We start from the raw sequence: 19,183 nt of genomic DNA, 5'->3' as shown, positions 1-19,183 counted from the left end.
CACTGAGCTGCTCATATGATACACAGAGCAATTATGGTTATCTTCTCTGGTACAGACAATTTACTAACAGTGAACCTGAGTATTTACTAAGGAAAGGAGCTCGATCATATGGAGTAGAGAATAAAATAGATTCACGGTTTCATCCGACTACATCCCAAACCTTCACTAAACTTACTATTCCTGGTGTAACACTGTCAGATTCAGCTCTCTATTATTGTGCTCTAAGAGTTGGAGCCCAGTGATACAAAATGCCTCAGAGGCTTTACAAAAACTCACACACACACCATTAAAGTTTAAAAGTCAGTAATCAAACGTTTATCATACCACATTTATATCTTTCGTAAACCACCAAGACAGAAAATAACAGAATGTGGAAGCACCTGCTGAACATTTCAAGTACATGAAGTGTACAGAGAAGAGAGGATATGAAATCAGACTAGCAGAACTAGCTGTTTGTGATGTTTAAATAGTTCAATCATGTGTTAAAGTTACAGTATTCCATAGCATAACTTTATAAGGAGAATCCAAAGTTGAACTTTCAACTGCATGTCAGCTCAAATGATTGTGTAAGTATAGTGAAAAACAGGTGGTTTTGCAATACAAATACATAAAAGTAATTACTCTAAAAATATTCAGTTCATTTTTATTTCTATAGGACTTTTTATGAAGAGTGTGTCAAAAAAACTTAACACAGATGAAGATAGGCCTGTCATGATATGGAATTTTTCTTGTGCAATATATTGTCACAGAAATTATTGCGATAATCGATACTATTGTCATTTCGAGATTATTTGTATGCCACTGATTACATAATGATTATATAACAGCATAATAATGCAAATAGCCATAAATACTTTAAAACAGTGGCTCTCAACTGGTTTGGCCATGGGACCAACATTTTTACATGGTCATCAAGACGCGACCCAAATATTTAGGAACTTAATAATATATTGTAGGAATTATAATTAATCTGTATTTATTTGTTAACATACACAAGTAGTGACAGATAAATCATAAGAAAATCACCAAGACTTACAAATAAACAATATTTTATTGCTGTCATTTAATATGATAGCAGAAAAACTACACACAGCATACATCATATGATAGAAATTTTACAAAGTAAAAATCAAATACTGTAAACAGTGGGTAAGGAAAGGTTCAGATACCACAAACTAAACTGAACTATTAATAAAACATTAACACTGATCCTGTTGAACAGAACAAACCAGCAGATTACAGTAAAATGACAAAATAATCAGAAACATTTTTATAAAAATCACCAGTTATTTGCTCTTCTGCTATTGTGTGGGCTTTTTTAGCCTTTACTACTTGGTGAGCTACATACAGTAGTAAGTTGCGCGGAGTGTCTGTATTTGTTTTGAACATGAAGATGTTGGGCACTTTTGTGATGCCCTCTGCTACTGGAGTAGTCTTTGAAAATAGTCCACAGGTTTGTCCTTGCAACTGAGATGTTTGGTTTCTAAATGTCATTTTATTTTAGAAGGTTTCATGCTCTTGTGAGAGCACCTCTCTACATGACACACTGAGGTTAATATATGTAAATCCATACTTTACATATTCGGGGTTGTACTTGCGCTTCGACATATTTGTTGCTATAATTGAATACATTTCACATGTCATGCGGTACGGTTGTCACACGCCATTTCAAAAGAAAAGTCCTGTACAAAAATACACACGGCCCTGTTTACATTAATACGTCTTAGTTTGAAAATGGCATTTTAGAACGAAAACGATCCACATCCATACTGGTGTTTCATCTAGCATTTTTGAAAAGATATCCATCCACACTATACCACTGAAAATGCACATCACGTGACCACACACACACACACGGTCATGCACTGCAGCATGTGCACACATCTGAGCAACAGGCAATCAGATGGTGCTTTAAGCACAAAACCCCAGAGAGCAGTGCACGTCGGACAGTTTATCAAGGATGTACCGCTGGATAATGTGCCGCTGGATGGCACCACTAACTCGGTTTAGTGCTCGTGTCCACGGAATATACATTTTCCTGTAATTTAGTGACTGTTTATTCCATGTGATAAAAAACTACTAGTCAGTCAACAACTCAAACTATTTTAAGACATTAAATCGTTTAAAGGCCTTCAAATATTAAGTCCAGTTGAAAGTAGCCTAATATAATTTAACATTTCCCCTGAAAAAAATATCATACATCACTAGAAAGAGTTTATCACTTTCACTTTCCTTGAAAATTTTCAGGCTTTTCAATAGTTTTTATTAATAATAAAATATATTTTTATAAATTTGTAATAGCCAAAAGAAATGTTTACTTTCATTCTCTCAATCGCAGTGAAATTTTGGCTTCTGCTATAAGTGTCAGTAACAGTGTGTCCAGCAAACACACACGCAGTAAAATTGTGTACAGTTTCTGCATTTTAAAGCTACTTGCGCTCGAGTCCCTTGTCATAGTAAGCTACTGCGACATAGCGAAAATGAGATAAATTAAGTCAGTACATAACTAGTTATAATTAATACTGAACCGATCAAATTGTCCGCGTCTGCATCGCGGTGCACTGAAGAAACAATTAATTTAATTAACACCCATAATCAACATGACGTCAGATTGACGTTGTACCCCAACATTATGAGACATTGGATTCTAGGTGGAAATGAAAATCGGGTTGACGTCAGAACCCAACGTCAGACCGACGTCAGAGTCCAACATCGGACAAACATTGGATTTTGGTCACTTTCCAACGCAACCTAAAACAACCAAATATCAATGTCTAATGATGTTACAGCTTGATGTTGTGTGGAGGTTACCCCATGACGTCTACCAGATGTTTGATTTTGGTTACCATACCCGACAAACAAATGTCAGTATTTGACGTCAATACAGTATGTTGGTTCAAGATGTTGGCTCGATGTTGGATTTTGGTCACTTTCCAATACAACATAAAATCAACCAATTATCGACATCATTTGACATCATTTTTGGACATTAAAATAACATTGTCCTTAGCTAAACATTGAATTGTTTTCCTGGCTAGACATTAAATTTTGGTCACCTGACATCACGTCCTAAGTCTAACCTAATAGAATTGCCTTATGATTTTGTGTGCCTTATGACATTGCGTTTCTCAGTGACTTTAAAGACCATATTAAATCTTTCATCTTAAAGAAAAGACAATGAAACGATGGCTGGACAATAATATTTGGATAATTTATTCTTATTATGTGAGCAAACAAACATATGTTTATTTTTCTACATGATACTGCTGACTGTGACAGAATTATTGTTTGTGTTACCTGAATGTCATTATTCGGACATAATTATATTTCAATTTGGTGTTCAAAGAAGCATAATTCAATGCACTATATCAACAGTTGACCATGTGATATATAGCAAGAGAAACATCAAGAGTGCGCACATCTAGGAAATTCTTAAAGCCGGGTGCTCAATCAAGCCAAACAATAGATTGTTTTTTTTTTTAAATGTGTTTAAGTGTGTTTATGTATGTGTGTGTATATATATTTTCCAGTCTTTTACTGTTTTTTTGGCTTTTTTTTCTTGTTTGTTACTCATTTGTTTATTGGGCTGATTATTGCTTGCAGGTGTGATGTGTAGAGTTTGACGACGTCTTGAGTTTCCCTGTGTTTCCTGTGTGACCTGATGAAGTAGGTAGTACAGTAGGTTGAAATGTTGTCCTATTAAATTTGTCTTTGAGTGCTAAAGTCAACCCAGGCTTATTCTGAAAATGTACCGCTATATACATTTTTGAAGAGCACCAAATACGTCCCAGGAGGTACATTTTTTGCAGTTTTTGTTTTCCCGAATCCACCAGAGGCCGTTGTGTATGCTTTTTGAGATCTCAAATTTCTCTCGCCAGTGCCATTCGCGCCTGCTGATCTCACGCAAATCCACTAGAGGCTAATCGACCGTCCGACCTACCGACTGGCAGACCGACTGACCAACCCACCCTCTTCTTTTCTTAAACCCAACCAATAGCGTTTTCAAAAGCAGAGATTGACCCACCCCCCGCCTTCCCTAAACCCACTTATCGACGTCAACGCGTTCAAGCAAAAGATCCTAACCCAACTCGATTCATTCATTCAACTCTATGTTGACAATTTCGTTAAAGAATTAATCGTTTTTTTTAAACACGGTGCACTTTCAGATTTAAACCTCTGCTGGATGTTTTCATTATTTTGATTGATTGATTGGTTGATTGATTGATTGATTGATACAGGGACAATGTACAACATGGCATGTTGTGCCAAAGTTAGCTATAAAGCTTATTTGCATCTGAGTCCCTGGGCAGGAAGTTTTTTCAAATTTAACAGTAAAAAATAATACATTCACTTGAAAATGGAATCTCCTTTTCAAAAACCCATAATAGGGGCTCTTTAAGCTGTGCTTGTTAACATTAGTTAATGCACTGTGAGCTAGCAAATGAGCATTACTAAATGAACAAATGTTTTCATTAAATTAGGTTACCAAAGATGAATAAATACTGTAATTAATGTATTCATTGTTTTTCATGTTAGCAAATACAGTTACAGTTTATGTCAACCGATATTTATTTTCTCTCTCTCTTAAAGAGCAACATTCAAGTATAATGTGTGTGAGGGAGGAGGAACTGTTGACAGATCTGGCATGATCTACTGGTGTCTGACAGAGACTGTGATTCAAACCATTCAGTCTGACTCTCCTCAGAGTTCAACACTTCAACAATGAAGCTTCATTCACTCATTCTCTTCTGTGCATCTGCTGGTAGGTGTCATTTTTGATTAATTTTGTTAATTTAATCACTTAAAAAATTAAATCACAAAGACTTATACTGTTTCATTACAAAGACTCATTACAAATAATGTTTCAGCTGCTGTTTTTGGAAATGCCATCAAACCAAAGCAAACGGATGTTTTTGCAGATGAAGAATCACATGTGACATTATCCTGTAGTTTTAAAGCCTCTGGAGGTACAGATTATCTCCACTGGTACCGTCAGTATGGAAGTTCAAAACCTGAATTTCTTGTACTGACCTACAGCTCAGCAACAAAAGCTGCACAGTCTGATATAGACACAAGATTCATTACTAATATTACAAAAAAGGAGCATGTGGATCTGCTGCTCTCCTCTGCTGCAGTATCAGACACTGCTGTGTATTACTGCGCTCTGCAGCCCACAGTGACAGGAAACACATCAGCTCCATACAAAAACCTGATACAAAACAGAAGCAGAGAGTTGAAAATGACAAGAAAAAAGCTGTATCAGAAAACGCATTATTTATTAAAAAAATAGCTGAACCAATGAATAAATCAAAGTCAAATTATTTCTTTATTATAATCTGTAAATTTGTGTGGCAAAGTGAAAGATTTACATTTTCTTTAATTATCTTAACCATCATTTTTGAAAGTAAACAAGTAAATCAAGAAACATTAAAAGATCTCAAAGATTTTCATGGGTAATATACAGTGCAGATAAATGTCTGCCACAGGATGGCAGTGTTCACACAGTCACACAGACACTCTGTGTTGTGCCATACTATTTATATAGATTTTATACTCCTATAATAGAAAAAGCATAACTATACATATACCCAAATAAAAATGTCAATATCTTTTTTTTTCATTAGTGAATATCTCCATGCCCATAGTACAATTTGTCAAATATTACAGCTAATACCATCTTGTTTTAGACATATTTTATCAGCTTAACCTCATCAAGAGTGTGCCTGTCATGTTTCAGTTTTGTAAAATCTATAGCTAAATAAATATGTTTTATATGAAATACTTCACTATTGATAATGAAATAGCTATTTAATGCTGCTAAATGGAAATTTTCAACAGCATCAGTAAGTTCAGCTATCAGGAAGTGTGTGTGCGTGGTGTGCAGTAACTTACAACTCAGAGACTGAGAGGTTCAACAGAGAACTGAGCTGATCTTCAACATGGACATATGCTTTATACTGATTCTCACTCTGGTCACAGGTATGCACTATATAAGTATGTTTAAGTGATCCCAATATGTATATTTCACTTTTTGTGTATGTTGTGTGAATGTTGGAGATTTTTTTGATTGAACTTGATTTCACAATTCGAAAAAAAATGGCTAATTTGTTGTTTTATTGTTGACAGGTTTGGTGTGTGGAGACAGCATTGAGCCAGATAAAGGGACAGAAAAAAAGTCTGAAGAAATAGAAATGGTCAAGCTAAGCTGCTCTTACAGTACAAGCAGTGAAGATGTTATGCTTTACTGGTACAGACAGCATCTCAATAAAAAAAATTGCAGTATCGACTACGCAAAGGTGCACGGTCATACAGTTTTCAACACACTTCTAATAAGCGGTTTCAGTTGGCTACATCACGTTCATCCACTGAACTCACTATTACTAATGTGCGTCTGACAGATTCAGCTCTCTATTATTGTGCTCTAAGAGTAGGAGCCCAGTGATACAAAACATGATACATGTCGTACAAAACCTGAAGCTCTTTTCTCTTTCAACTCATCAAGAGAAAACCACAATCAAAACCTCAATCTAACCAGCTCTGAATATAATAAAATCTGTGGTCACACCTGTAAGAGGTTCAATCGAGCCTCATATAAAACACTACTTTCAGGAATTAATGTTGAATGGGGATATTTCAGTGCACAAATACACAACTTCATTTATCTTCATTTAACATTTTACATTTAGTCATTTGGCAGACAAATTTATCCAAAGTTACTTACAATTGAGGAGGCATTCAGCAATTCAACAAGAGGCAGTACACACAAAAAGTACTAATAATACTAATAATAACTATTAGTGCTCAGAGAATTAGGTGCTAGAGCAAGAGGGTGTTTTTTATAGAGAGAAGAGTGTAATGTAATTCGCAGATGATCCCTAAAACTGCGTGCATGAATGTCCAGCGAATATCAAACCTAAAACCAAATTTACCGAGCTAATTAAGCTGTCATTCAAATATTTTAATACAAACAAGTTGTTCAAGTCACAAGACCTAATAAAATATACTATACGAATTCATCACAAGGCCTACCGTATATATGCTGCACAGTTTTGTGGGACGAATGTTTGACGGTTGGTTATGATTATCCTGTGTCCTCTGTTCATCTTGCTGTTCCAATGCAGCAGCGGCTTCATGTAAAAGCTGACTAACAGTTTTTGCCACTGTATATACATTTGTAAGTCACTCTGTCTTTTTTCATCAAAACCATGCTTCTCCCCTCGGGCTCTGAAAACACTCGACGTCACTTGAATAAGCCCCTCCCACTGATTAGCATAGGCTTTGCATACAGATTGACGTTGAAAATGAAAACTGAAATAAGAGTGTCAATAAAAGGAAAACTTCAATTTACATTTTAATTTGGATTGTGTCTCTATTATAGCGTGGACATTAATCATAAGCTTTGTAAAATTTGTGTTTGCATTTTATTTTTCAGTTTGGCTTTTTATTTTAACAATGCCAGTATTGAGGCAGAAATGCAGTGAAAATGAAATGTTAAATCGGCAACTTCATTTTACTTATAGATTTGACAGGGATGATGTGTTGTCACAATGACAATGAAAATTTAATAATTTAGTTTCATTTTCAATTTAGGCAGATATTTTGCAAACGGTGTTTTATAATTAAGATTGTTAATCTGGTTTTCATTTTAATTTCCAGTGTTTATTTGATTCATTTAAAATTGGCAGCATTTGTCGGCGCCAATAGCCTAATGGTTAGTGCGTCGACACATGGCACTGAGGTGCTCACGGCGACCTGAGTTCGATTCCCGGCTCGAGGTTCTTTGCCGGTCCTTTCCCTCGCTCTGTTTCCCATACCTCCCTGTCTGTAAATCTCCAATGTCCTATCAAATATAAAGGTGAAATCCCCTAAAAAAAAAAAAAAAAAATTGGCAGCATTTACCAACCATACAAGAGGAGTCCATCACAAATTATTTCATCTTTGAGGTGTTTGTAGACGCAGGTTGATGCTCATTCCCCCAGCTTTTTGTGAAAACCGTCATTAGGCTCATCCACTTCTTGTTTTCAACAGCCGAACATGTACCTCTCGTTTTTCGCGGGATTAAAGTAGGCTCCCGGATTTTAAGTTTGCTCCTCAGTCAACACAATATTATGACAATAGACGTGCCGACATTCGTTGCCCAAAAGTCGGTGAAGTGCTGCCGCGCTCACCTCGCCGGATTTCTCAATTAATCCTGTCGCTAGTTCACAGTCTTCACTTTCCGCTCTGAAAATGTCCCAACTCTTCGATATATCCCCGGACATCCGCATGCCCTTGAGTTCTGGAATGTTGTTCATGGACATCTTCAGGGTTTAGTGCACTTCTGACACCATGTTTGTGTTCTATGCAATAAACAGGCAGGAACTGATATAAACCGTGTCTTTATTGATGACGGTCTCCACATGAACCAGCACAACAGTTTCTCCACCGGATACAGGTCATGTATGGTATTACACGGTGTAACATCTAGTGTAAATGGGCAAAACTGGTGCAAGTGTCAGTAAAAGATCAAAGTTGGTTGTTAGAATCAAAAGATTCAATGCAAATATATAATGTAAAGAAACAGCACACAAACAATCAAAACTACAGTACGTGTATGCTGAAGTTCTGTAAGAACTAAAAAGATGCATAAAATAATCACTTAACTTCATTTAATTAGTTTTGTTTAATAATTCAATTTCTATACTATTCCTATTTCTATTCTACTTATATATAACTCTCCTCAGCAAGTACAAAATCACATGCATTCTCTGCATTTATATGGGCAGCTTCTTAATTAAAGGGGTTTTTTTGATATTTCAGTGATATGTGAGGACAAATCAAGAATGAGGAGAGGGAGAGCGCTTCTCTATTGTCTGTTTCAAGAGACATTTACAATGCCTGTGTGCACAAAGAAAAGAAAAAAATAAATGTAAAGGTGGAAATGTCTCATTCAGCTCCTGATTTATGTAATATGTCAGTGATTTCTGCTCTATTATAGTCAACAGTTACACATTAATTAAGCTCTATTACACAAATGTCACCAGATTTACACACTATAGTAAACTTCACTTTATATGACGACTTTTTTTTAATCTAGTTCGGTCATACCAGTTCTGTAAGGTCTGTCACTGTCAGCCACATACTGTATGATAAAACTGATTTTACAGGTAAACTGTGAGTTTAGGGAGTTCATTTTTATAATCTTACATGCAGCTTTGTTATCATAAACCTTCTGCTAAAGGAAAAAAGTCCACAACAACATACAGAACAACCAGATTCGCTAAACACTGCAACCGTCACAGGTGATCAGTAGCTGAGATATTGAAAACTGGAAGTAGTGGCAGTTTCAGTGACTACAATCAGCAGAATGACATTTAATGATTAACACTAACAGACTGAATGCCACAAATGATCAGTCAGAATCCAGTATTCCAGAGCAAAGTGTAATAGAAAACCACTTTATTTTCAGTAAACAAAAACGTAATATAATTAATCAAATAAATGGACGCACACATCTTAAGATTATATACTATACAGAACATTAAGTCATATTCTGCTGTTTATACACACACACACACACACAACACTAGTGTATATTGAGTTTGAGTGCAGCTCAGGCTCCTCCCAGCAGCAGAGCAAGTGATATGAATTGACTGCTGCTTCAACAGATGCAGAAAGAGGAAGAGGAGCACAACATCTCTGCAGATTCTTCAACACTTTCAGAGGATTTCAGCTTCATATAATGGCTTTCTGGAAAAGTGCCATTGAGGTCATAATTCTGTATATTAAAGGTAAAACTATCAAAATGACTTAGATTTCAAATTATATATTTAAAACTAATGTTATTTATGTGTGTAATGTGAATATTTATACATTGTAATTCTATTTCAGGATGTGATTCTCAGGACAAAGTTGATCAGCACACAAAGACTCAATCTGCTTTTGAAGGTGATACTGTAACCATTGGCTGCACATATCAGACATCTATAAGCCAGACTCTATTCTGGTACCAGCAGAAAGTCAATGGAGTCCTGAAATGCATGTTGAATAAAATCACAAACACACCAAGACACACTGAGGAAGAAATCAAGTAGAGATTTTACTCAACTCTCAGCAAAACTTCTGACAATCAAGGATCTGCAAGTGTCAGACTCTGCTGTGTATTACTGTGTACTACTGTATACACACTTATATAAAAACTGATGAGGCCTCAACTTTCTTACACAGATTCGTAAAGCATGACTAAAACTAAGAGGAACCCAGCATTAAATGAATCATTAAATCTTTCATCTGATACTGCACTGAAAACTCAAATGACTTAGTAAACAGATTTTCAGTGTTAGTTTTAGACCCTTGTAAGGCAGAATGTTTTCCCCAGACAATTTTACTGGATCTTTACTCTTCATTTTGGTTTACATCATTTATTTGTCACTTTCCCTTTTTACAACTTTGGAAAAAAATACATTTGGTTTTTTTTTGCATGTGTTTGTTCATATTAGTCTATTGTCATTCTTGTCATTGCCATGAAAACACAATTTGTGAATTCACTATGAATGTGTAAACAGGTATGAAAGACTAGAAAATGAAAGTAATAATATACACTCTTCTTTAATGAGTTAAATCATGAGTAAACAACAGCTTGTATCAATGGTTCAGAGACTGCTGGTGGTGTTGTGGGATATTTTCCTCACATACTTGAAGCACTCAGCAGCAAATATACTGTAGCTGACAATGTCCATCTCTAATAATCACAATGAATATGAATGTATGGGAGCAAAACAGCAAATCTATAATAATAATGCAAAAATTATTTCGAGAATATTTTCATCTCATTGAATCAACTTCAGTTGATATTCACTACCTGATAAAAGTCCTGTTGCTTATTCAAGTTTTAGGAACAAAAAATAACTTGACTTCTAGTTGATCATTTGGTATCAGAAGTGGCTTATAAGAAAGGAAAGGCCTCTAGATTACGCTTATTTGACCAAAATAAAATATGATAATGCCTTTATTTTTTAATTATTTAATTAGGACAGTAATGTCTGGCTTTGCTCAGACAAAAGTCTTGTCACTGAACAGAAATAATGCACATTTTAGAATATAAAATAACTCAAATAACTTTTTAATAAAGTCATCTGGAATGGCAAAGACAGCATTCTTGCAGGACTCCCAAAGTTCAAGATTCTTTGGATTCATCTTCAGTGCCTCCTATGTCATCTTATAACCCCAGACATGCTCAATAATGTTCATGTTTGGTGACTGGGCTGGCCAATTCTGAAGCACCTTGAACCTTTTTGCTTTCAGCAACTTTGATGTGGAGGCTGAAGAATGGGAACGAGCGCTATCCTGCTGAAGTATTTGCCCTCTTCTGTGGTTTGTAATGTAATGAGCAGCACAAATGTCTTGATACCTCAGGCTGTTGATGTTGCCATCCACTCTGCTGATCTCTTGCACACGCCCTTACTGAATTTTACCCCAAACCATGATTTTCCTTCAACTAGCTTGTGATTTCTGTGAGAATCTTGGGCCTGTGCAGGTTGCAATAGGCCTTCTACAGTATTTGTGATGATTGAGATGCAGTTCAACAGTTCAACAGATGATTCATCTACCTTCTGCCACTTTTCCAAATGATCAACTAGAAGTCAAGTTATTGTTTGTTGCTCTTACGGCTAGGATCAACAACGAGACTTTTGTCAGGTAGTGTATAACACATTGTGTAGTATGAAGTGCCACAAGATGGCAGTGTTCGCATTCAGCAATGAGCTACAGCATTTAACAACACAACAGAAGCTATAAAGTGTGTGAGAGAGGAGGAACTCAGTGTTGACAGATCTGACATGATCTAATGGTGTCTGACAGAGACTGTGATTCAAAACCATTCAGTCTGACTCTACTCAGAGTTCAACACTTCAACAATGAAGCTTCATTCACTTATTCTCTTCTGTGCTTCAGCTGGTATGTCTGTTTATTTCCGTTAATTATTACTTTTTATGACAATGTTTATTTAAACATTTATTTTTCCTTTTTTCAGCTTCAGTCTTTGGAAATGACATCAAGCCAAACATCACAGATGTTGTTTATGAGGAGGGTTCAGATGGTAAAATATTCTGCAGTCATTCTCCTGGAACTGCAGATTATATCTACTGGTACCGTCAGTATGGAGGATCAAAACCTGAATTTTACTTGTCACCTATGGCAGTGCAAAAGAAGCTGAAATATCAAAAGTAGACCCAAGATTCTCTGTTAAAGTTGAGAAAAAGGAACGAAACCAAGCAGATTTGAAGATCTCCCTGCTGCAGTATCAACTCTGCTGTGTATTACTGCGCTCTGCAGCCCACAGTCACAGGAAACACAACAGCTCTAGACAAAAACCTGATACAATCAGACACAAGAGAGAAACAGAGAAAAAGGAAGAAGAAAGAAGCTGTAACTGCAAATTACTGTGATATAATGCGAACAGTGAATAAACCACATTTTTCTAAATCAGAATCGCTCCAACAGGAGTGAATCTTTATAATACAGATGAAGAACATTAAATCTCTACAATAATGTGCTTTAGTTGACAAATCAAATCAGAAGATCCTACAATGCTGAAAACTGTCAAAGTTTACAAGCAATAAGTCTCCTCAGATGATTTAGAATATTCAGTGCAGGTAAATGTTGCCACGGGATGGCAGTGTGTCTACATATTCACACGCACACAGTGCTAATATATCATGAATGAATTTTTATGAGTTATTAAAAGATGATACAATTAGAAAATAAATATTCTCAATATGTTAATCATTTCTCCTTTATGAGGAATGAGAGAATATTGGACAGAGGAAAATTAAGATTAACCACCCAAAATTAAAATTACCTCATCGTTTACTCTTCCTCACGTGGTTTTATTACTTATTTATATTTAAATAATGCTGGTTGCTGGCACCCATTGACTTCCATAGTAAAAATAAATACTGTAGAAGTCAATGGGTGCCAGCTACAAAACGCTTCAAAGTATAAAACTTTTGTATTCATGAGTAAAACTCCAAACAGTTTTGACCAACTGAAGGCTGAGTAAATGAAAGAATGACAGAATAAATGTTTTTTTGTCTGTACTCTCTCTTTAAGCCACACCTTTATAAATCAGAAGTGTCTGTATATGTGTGTATGTTTGTGCTCAGAGACTGAGAACCTCACCAGAGAACTGAACTCATTCAGCATCTCATTCAACATGAACACAAGCTTTATACTGATTCTCACTATAGTAGCAGGTATGGAAAACAAATTAATTGGTTTGTTTATTTACTTTTTAATCTTTGATTTCATAAATTAAAAATCCTTTAATTGTTTTGCTTTGTGCTGACAGGTTTGGTGTGTGGAGACAGCATTGAGCCAGATAAAGGGACAGAAAAAAAGTCTAAAGAAACCGAAACTGTCAAGTTGAGCTGCTCTTACAGTACAAGCAGTGAAAATGTTCTGCTTTACTGGTACAGACAGTATCTCAATAGAGAACCTCAGTATTACTGCGAAAACCAGCACGGTCAGCACATAGTAGTTTAGAACACACGTCTGAAAATCGATTTCAGTTGGCTACATCACGTTCATCCACTGAACTCACTATTACTGATGTGCGTCTGTCAGATTCAGCTCTCTATTATTGTGCTCTAGAGAGCCCAGTGATACAAAACATGATACATGTCGTACAAAAACCTGAAGCTCTTTTCTCTTTGAACTCATCAAGAGAAAACCACAATCAAAACCTCAATCTAACCAGCTCTGAATATAATAAAATCTGTGGTCACACCTGTAAGAGGTTCAATCGAGCCTCATATAAAACACTATTTTCAGGAATTAATGTTAAATGGGGACATTTCAGTGCGCAAATACACATCTCTATCATCTTTATTTATAATTTATTTCAATCAGAAACTGTAAAAATATTTTACTTTTGTTAGAATAAAAACTTTGAATGCAATATATATTGTAAAAAATCCGCACATGTACACTCAAAATTACGGTATGTGTATCCTAAAGGTCTGTATAACTAAAAAGATGCATAAAATAATGACTAAACTTCATTTACATACTTCTGCATAATATTTCTATTTGCATTTTTATTCTATTCCTATTCTGCTAATAAATAAAACTCTTCTCAGCAAATACAAAATGGCATTCATTCTCTGCATTAATGTGTGGTCACCCTCTTTATTAAATGGTTTCTTTTGATATTTCAGTGATATGTGAGCACAAATCAAGAGTGGGGAAAGGGAGAGCGCTTCTCTGTTGTCTATTTCAACAAACATTTACAATGTCACTGTAAAATTCAGATAAAAGAAGTAAAACAAAAAAGTTAAAACCTTAAAAGTCAAGCAGGATCTGCTATTTATTTGTTTTAAACCTCAAAGAATAAAACATCTAAAGATGTGTTACCTTGTAACGGTGGAAATGACTCAGTTCAGCTCCTGATTTATCTGACTTGTCAGTGATTTCTGCTCTATTACAGTAAACAGTTACACATTAATTAAGCTCTATTACACAAATGTCACCAGATTCACACGATAGTAAACTTCACTTTATGACAACAACTTTTTATTTATCTAGTTCTGTCATACCAGTTCTGTAAGTTAAGAACAAAAGACTGTCACGGTCAGCCACATACTGTATGAGTATGAAACTGATTTTACAGGTAAACTGTGAGTTTAGGAATTTCATTTTATAATCGTACATGGAACTTTGTTATCTTAAATCTTCTGCGAAGGGAAACAATCTACAACATTATATAGAACAACCAAATAAACAAAACAATGAACACTGCAGCAATAGGAAAACCAGTTCCCTGGATTGTTTTACGAAATTACTTAAAACTCACCTTCTGAGTATTGCTTTGAATCTTTGAGGTCTTGTCATTTTTAATTATCTGTGATTTTGGTGTTTTATGTTTCTCTATTGTGGTTTTATTCTTTTTGTAAGCTGTAAGAGTCTGAGAAAAGCACTTTATAAAGAAAATTTATTATATTAGTCACAGGCGATCAATAACTAAGATATTGGAGACCAGAAGTAGAGGCAGTTTCAGTGACTACAATCAGCAGAATGACATTTAATGATTAACACTAACAGACTGAATGCCACAAATGATCAGTCAGAATCCAGTATTCCAGAGCAAAGTGTAATAGAAAACCCCTTTATTTTCAGTAAACAAAAAACGTAATATAATTAATCAAATGCATGATATTCTGCTGTTTATACACACACAAACACACAATACTAGTGTATAGAGTTGGAGTGCAGCTCAGGCTCCTCCCAGCAGCAGAGCAAGTGATATGAATTTACTGCTGCTTCAACAGATGCAGAAAGAGGAAGAGGAGCACAACATCTCTGCAGATTCTTTAACACTTTCAGAGGATTTCAGCTTCATATAATGGCTTTCTGGAAAAGTGGCATTGTGATCATAATTCTGTATATCAATGGTAAAACTATCAAAATGACTTAGATTTAATATATATTTTTGAAATGAAAGTTATTTATGTGTTTAATGTGAATATTTATACATTTATTTGTAATTCTATTTCAGGATGTGATTCTCAGGATAAAGTTGATCAGCACATAATGACTCAATCTGCTTTTGAAGGTGATACAGTAACCATTGACTGCACATATCAGACTTCTTATGCAGGCCAGACTCTATTCTGGTACCAGCAGAAAGTCAACAGAGTCCCGAAATACATGCTGAATAAGCTGAGTAATACATCTGGACACACTGAAGAAGAATTCAAGAAAAGATTTCATGCAACTCTCAGCAAAACTTCAGTTCCTCTGAAAATCAAGGATCTGCGTGTGTCAGACTCTGCAGTGTATTACTGTGCTCTGAGGCCCACAGTGACTCAAACACACTCAAGACACACACAAAAACTGATACACAGACTGAGTTGCATAATTCCATACACAGATTCATAAAACATGACTGAAACTGAGAAGAACCCAACATGAAATAAATCATTAAATCTTTCATCTGATTCTGCACTGAAAACTCACACACCGACTGAGGCTAATATCATTCATAATGAAAAGTTAGCTTAGGAAACAGATTTTTTGTGTAAGTTTTAGGCCCTTGTAAGGCAGAATGTTTTTTTTCCACCAGATGTTTTACTGAATCTTTACTCTTTATTAATTCTCCTGCTTTTCTTTTGCATGTGTTTGTTCATATTAGTCTATTGTCATTCTTGTCATTGCCATGAAAATATGATTTGTGAATTCACTATGAACGTATATAAAGATGTGAAAGACTAGAAAAGGGAAATAACAATAATATACACTCAAAATGAACATGTGTTCTATGTGTTCTTCTTTAAGGAGTTAAATCATGAGTAAACAACAGCTTGTATCAATAGTTCAGAGACTGCTGGTGGTGTTGTGGGATATTTTCCTCACATACTTGAAGCACTCAGCAGCAAATATACTGTAGCTGACAATGTCCATCTCTAATGATCTCAGTGGATCCAAATCTGCAGGAGCAAAACTGCAAATAATCTATAACAATAATGCAAGAAAACATCTCATAGTTTAAACTTGAATTGATATAAAGTATAACACATTTTGTAGGTATAAAGTGCCACAAGAGGGCAGTGTTCACATTCATGAACTACAGCAATTAACAACAGAAGAGAAGCTATGATGTGTGTGAGAGAGGAGGAACTCAGTGTTGACAGATCTGACATGATCTAATGGTGTCTGACAGAGACTGTGATTCAAACCATTCAGTCTGACTCTTCTCAGAGTTCAACACTTCAACAATGAATCTGCTGTATTCACTTATTCTCTTCTGTGCCTCAGCTGGTATGTCTGTTTATTTAGTTCATTATTACCTTTTGATAATCAATGTTTAATTAATCTAACTAAAAAGTAAATGTAATTTAACAAATGTTTTAATTTTTTAGCAGCTGTTCTTGGAAATGACATCAAGCCAAACATCACAGATGTTGTTTATGAGGAGGGTTCAGATGGTAAAATATTCTGCAGTCATTCTCCTGGAGCTGGAGATTATATCTTCTGGTACCGTCAGTATGGAGGATCAAAACCTGAATTTCTTGTACTCATTTTTGGCAGTTCAAAAGAAGCTGAAATATCAAAAGTAGACCCAAGATTCTCTGTTAAAGTTGAGAAAAAGGAAAAAAACCATGCAGATTTGAAGATCTCCTCTGCTGCAGTATCAGACTCTGCTGTGTATTACTGCGCTCTGAGGCCCACAGTCACAGGAAACACAACAGCTCTAGACAAAAACCTGATACAATCAGATACAGTGGGGAAATAGAGAAAAAAAGCTGTAACTACAAACTACAGTGATATAATATAAAATAATGAATAAATCAGCTACCTAGATTAAAATCTGTTGATAATAGCATCAAATTAAAAAACATATTAACATTCTAATGTGAGTAAATCTTTAGGTAAATTCAGGTGAAGTACAATAAGGCCCAATCCCAATTTTATTTTTGTACCCCTACCCCTTGGCCCTTGAAACCGAGTGTAAAGGAGAAGGGCTTCAAAATTTACCCCTAAGAAATGGGACACCACTACAACACCCGCACATGTTATCATATGTCATCGCGATCTCTTGGTTCATATGAGATCAGACGATTGCGACTGCTGGAGTTATTCTAGTTGCTTTATTTTTTGGTATTTATCTTCAGGAAATCACTGAAGGCATATATTATGTTATTATAACGATAAAATGTGGCAATATGATCTTAATTGTACTGTGTTTTTACACTGTGTCCATTTTTATCCAAACACACGAAAACAACATTAACGTTATAGCAGGCACTATAAAAAGGTCATTCCCAGCCACTAGACTTTTCTGACAGGGTGTCGTTGAGTGCCAGAATGTTGTGGGACTGCAATACAGGAGTTATTATTATGGATGATAGATAGCTAAATTTAGCGGTTTATTTTTTTAGCGCCATCTTTAAAAAGCATGACAGTAAAACACAAACGCGGTTATGAATGTATTAAAACATTTCCTTGTTTGTTGTAAAAATACATAATAATGACAAAAATACTAGTTTGTGCATCTCCTTCCGTGTGAAGCCATCCTGCCGTCATAGCTGGTGTAGCTGGGAAATACTCTTACCCCATGGTTTTGAATGTGGTCCTGAAAAATCTCTGTTTCACGGGCTATCTAGCCCTTCCCTTAGCCCTACGCCTTCAAGCTAAAAAGAAATGGGATACCCCTACCCATTCACGTGAACATAAGGGGAAGGGTTAAGGGATAAAATTGAAACTGGGCCTAAATCTCTTAAATATCTGCTTTAGTTTACAAATCAAATTAAAGATCCTGCAATGCAGAAAACTGCCAAAGGTAACAATTAATAAATCTTCTCAGCTGATTCGCACATGTACAGTAATATTCAGTGCAGGTAAATGTTTGCTAGAGGATGGCAGTGTGTGTGTTCAAACATTCGCAAGCACACACTGCTATTACATTCTTGAGAAAATAAATTAAATTACAGTACAATTTAAACTGAATTTAAGACACACCTTTAAAAATCATTGTGCGAGTATGATGTGAGAGTATGTCTCAACAGATAACTGAGTTGATCTTCAACATGAACACAATACTGACTCACAGTAGCACTGTGCTTTATACTGACTCACTGTAGCAGCAGGTATAGTATTGAAAACACATTAAAGGTGCAGTATGTAAGTTTGACACCCAGTGGTTGAACTAGGCATTGCATTCATGGATCAAAACACACACAAGCACAGGTTGCCAGATTAAGGACCTACAGGAGTTTGCTATCTGAAAGCAGCAGTAGACAGTTTACCTCAGATATTGAAAATAAAATAAGTCATTAGAAACTGAGCTTTAAAACTGAGAGTCAGTCGAAACATATCAGTGATTCAGCATGTACATTTATTAATGTTAAAGAGGTTTAATATTTATTTATTGGATTATAAATCTTACCATTTCATGAGTGAGTGCATATTCTGAGCTTCTGAATGGCTGTATTTCAATTTCTGAGGTGTTTTGTCAGGTACAAACAGCCAAATTTCTTATCACTGCAAATCTCATCACGCAGCGTGTTGTTTGGACTCAGGGTTACAATGTAACCTGTTCACCTAATGTTTATGCTTGTAATATTTATATTATTTGCTAATTAATAACCTCATGTGGAACTCTAATCTGCGTCTCATTTCGGAGTCTGCTACTTTCCACCGGAGGTCG

The 19,183-nt window shown here is 35.6% G+C and overlaps 1 pseudogene and 2 gene segments (V, D, J or C); all 3 read left to right on the top strand.

The window, feature by feature from the left end:
• Window positions 1-11,894: 11,894 nt before the first annotated feature.
• Window positions 11,895-15,380, top strand: LOC130238107 (T cell receptor alpha variable 4-like; annotated as a pseudogene).
• Window positions 15,380-16,633, top strand: LOC130238097 (T cell receptor alpha variable 18-like). The segment is given in 3 exon segments: window positions 15,380-15,428; window positions 15,533-15,830; window positions 16,561-16,633. Coding segments are annotated over 3 exon segments (420 nt in total).
• Window positions 16,634-16,751: 118 nt separating this feature from the next.
• On the top strand, window positions 16,752-17,269 carry LOC130238090 (T cell receptor alpha variable 13-2-like). The segment is given in 2 exon segments: window positions 16,752-16,794; window positions 16,896-17,269. Coding segments are annotated over 2 exon segments (417 nt in total).
• Window positions 17,270-19,183: the final 1,914 nt, after the last annotated feature.

The sequence above is a fragment of the Danio aesculapii genome, chromosome 2, assembly GCF_903798145.1.
Source record: "Danio aesculapii chromosome 2, fDanAes4.1, whole genome shotgun sequence".
NCBI lineage: Eukaryota > Metazoa > Chordata > Actinopteri > Cypriniformes > Danionidae > Danio > Danio aesculapii.
Note: the sequence above shows the minus strand (reverse complement) of the source record. Positions and strands in the feature narration are given on the sequence as shown.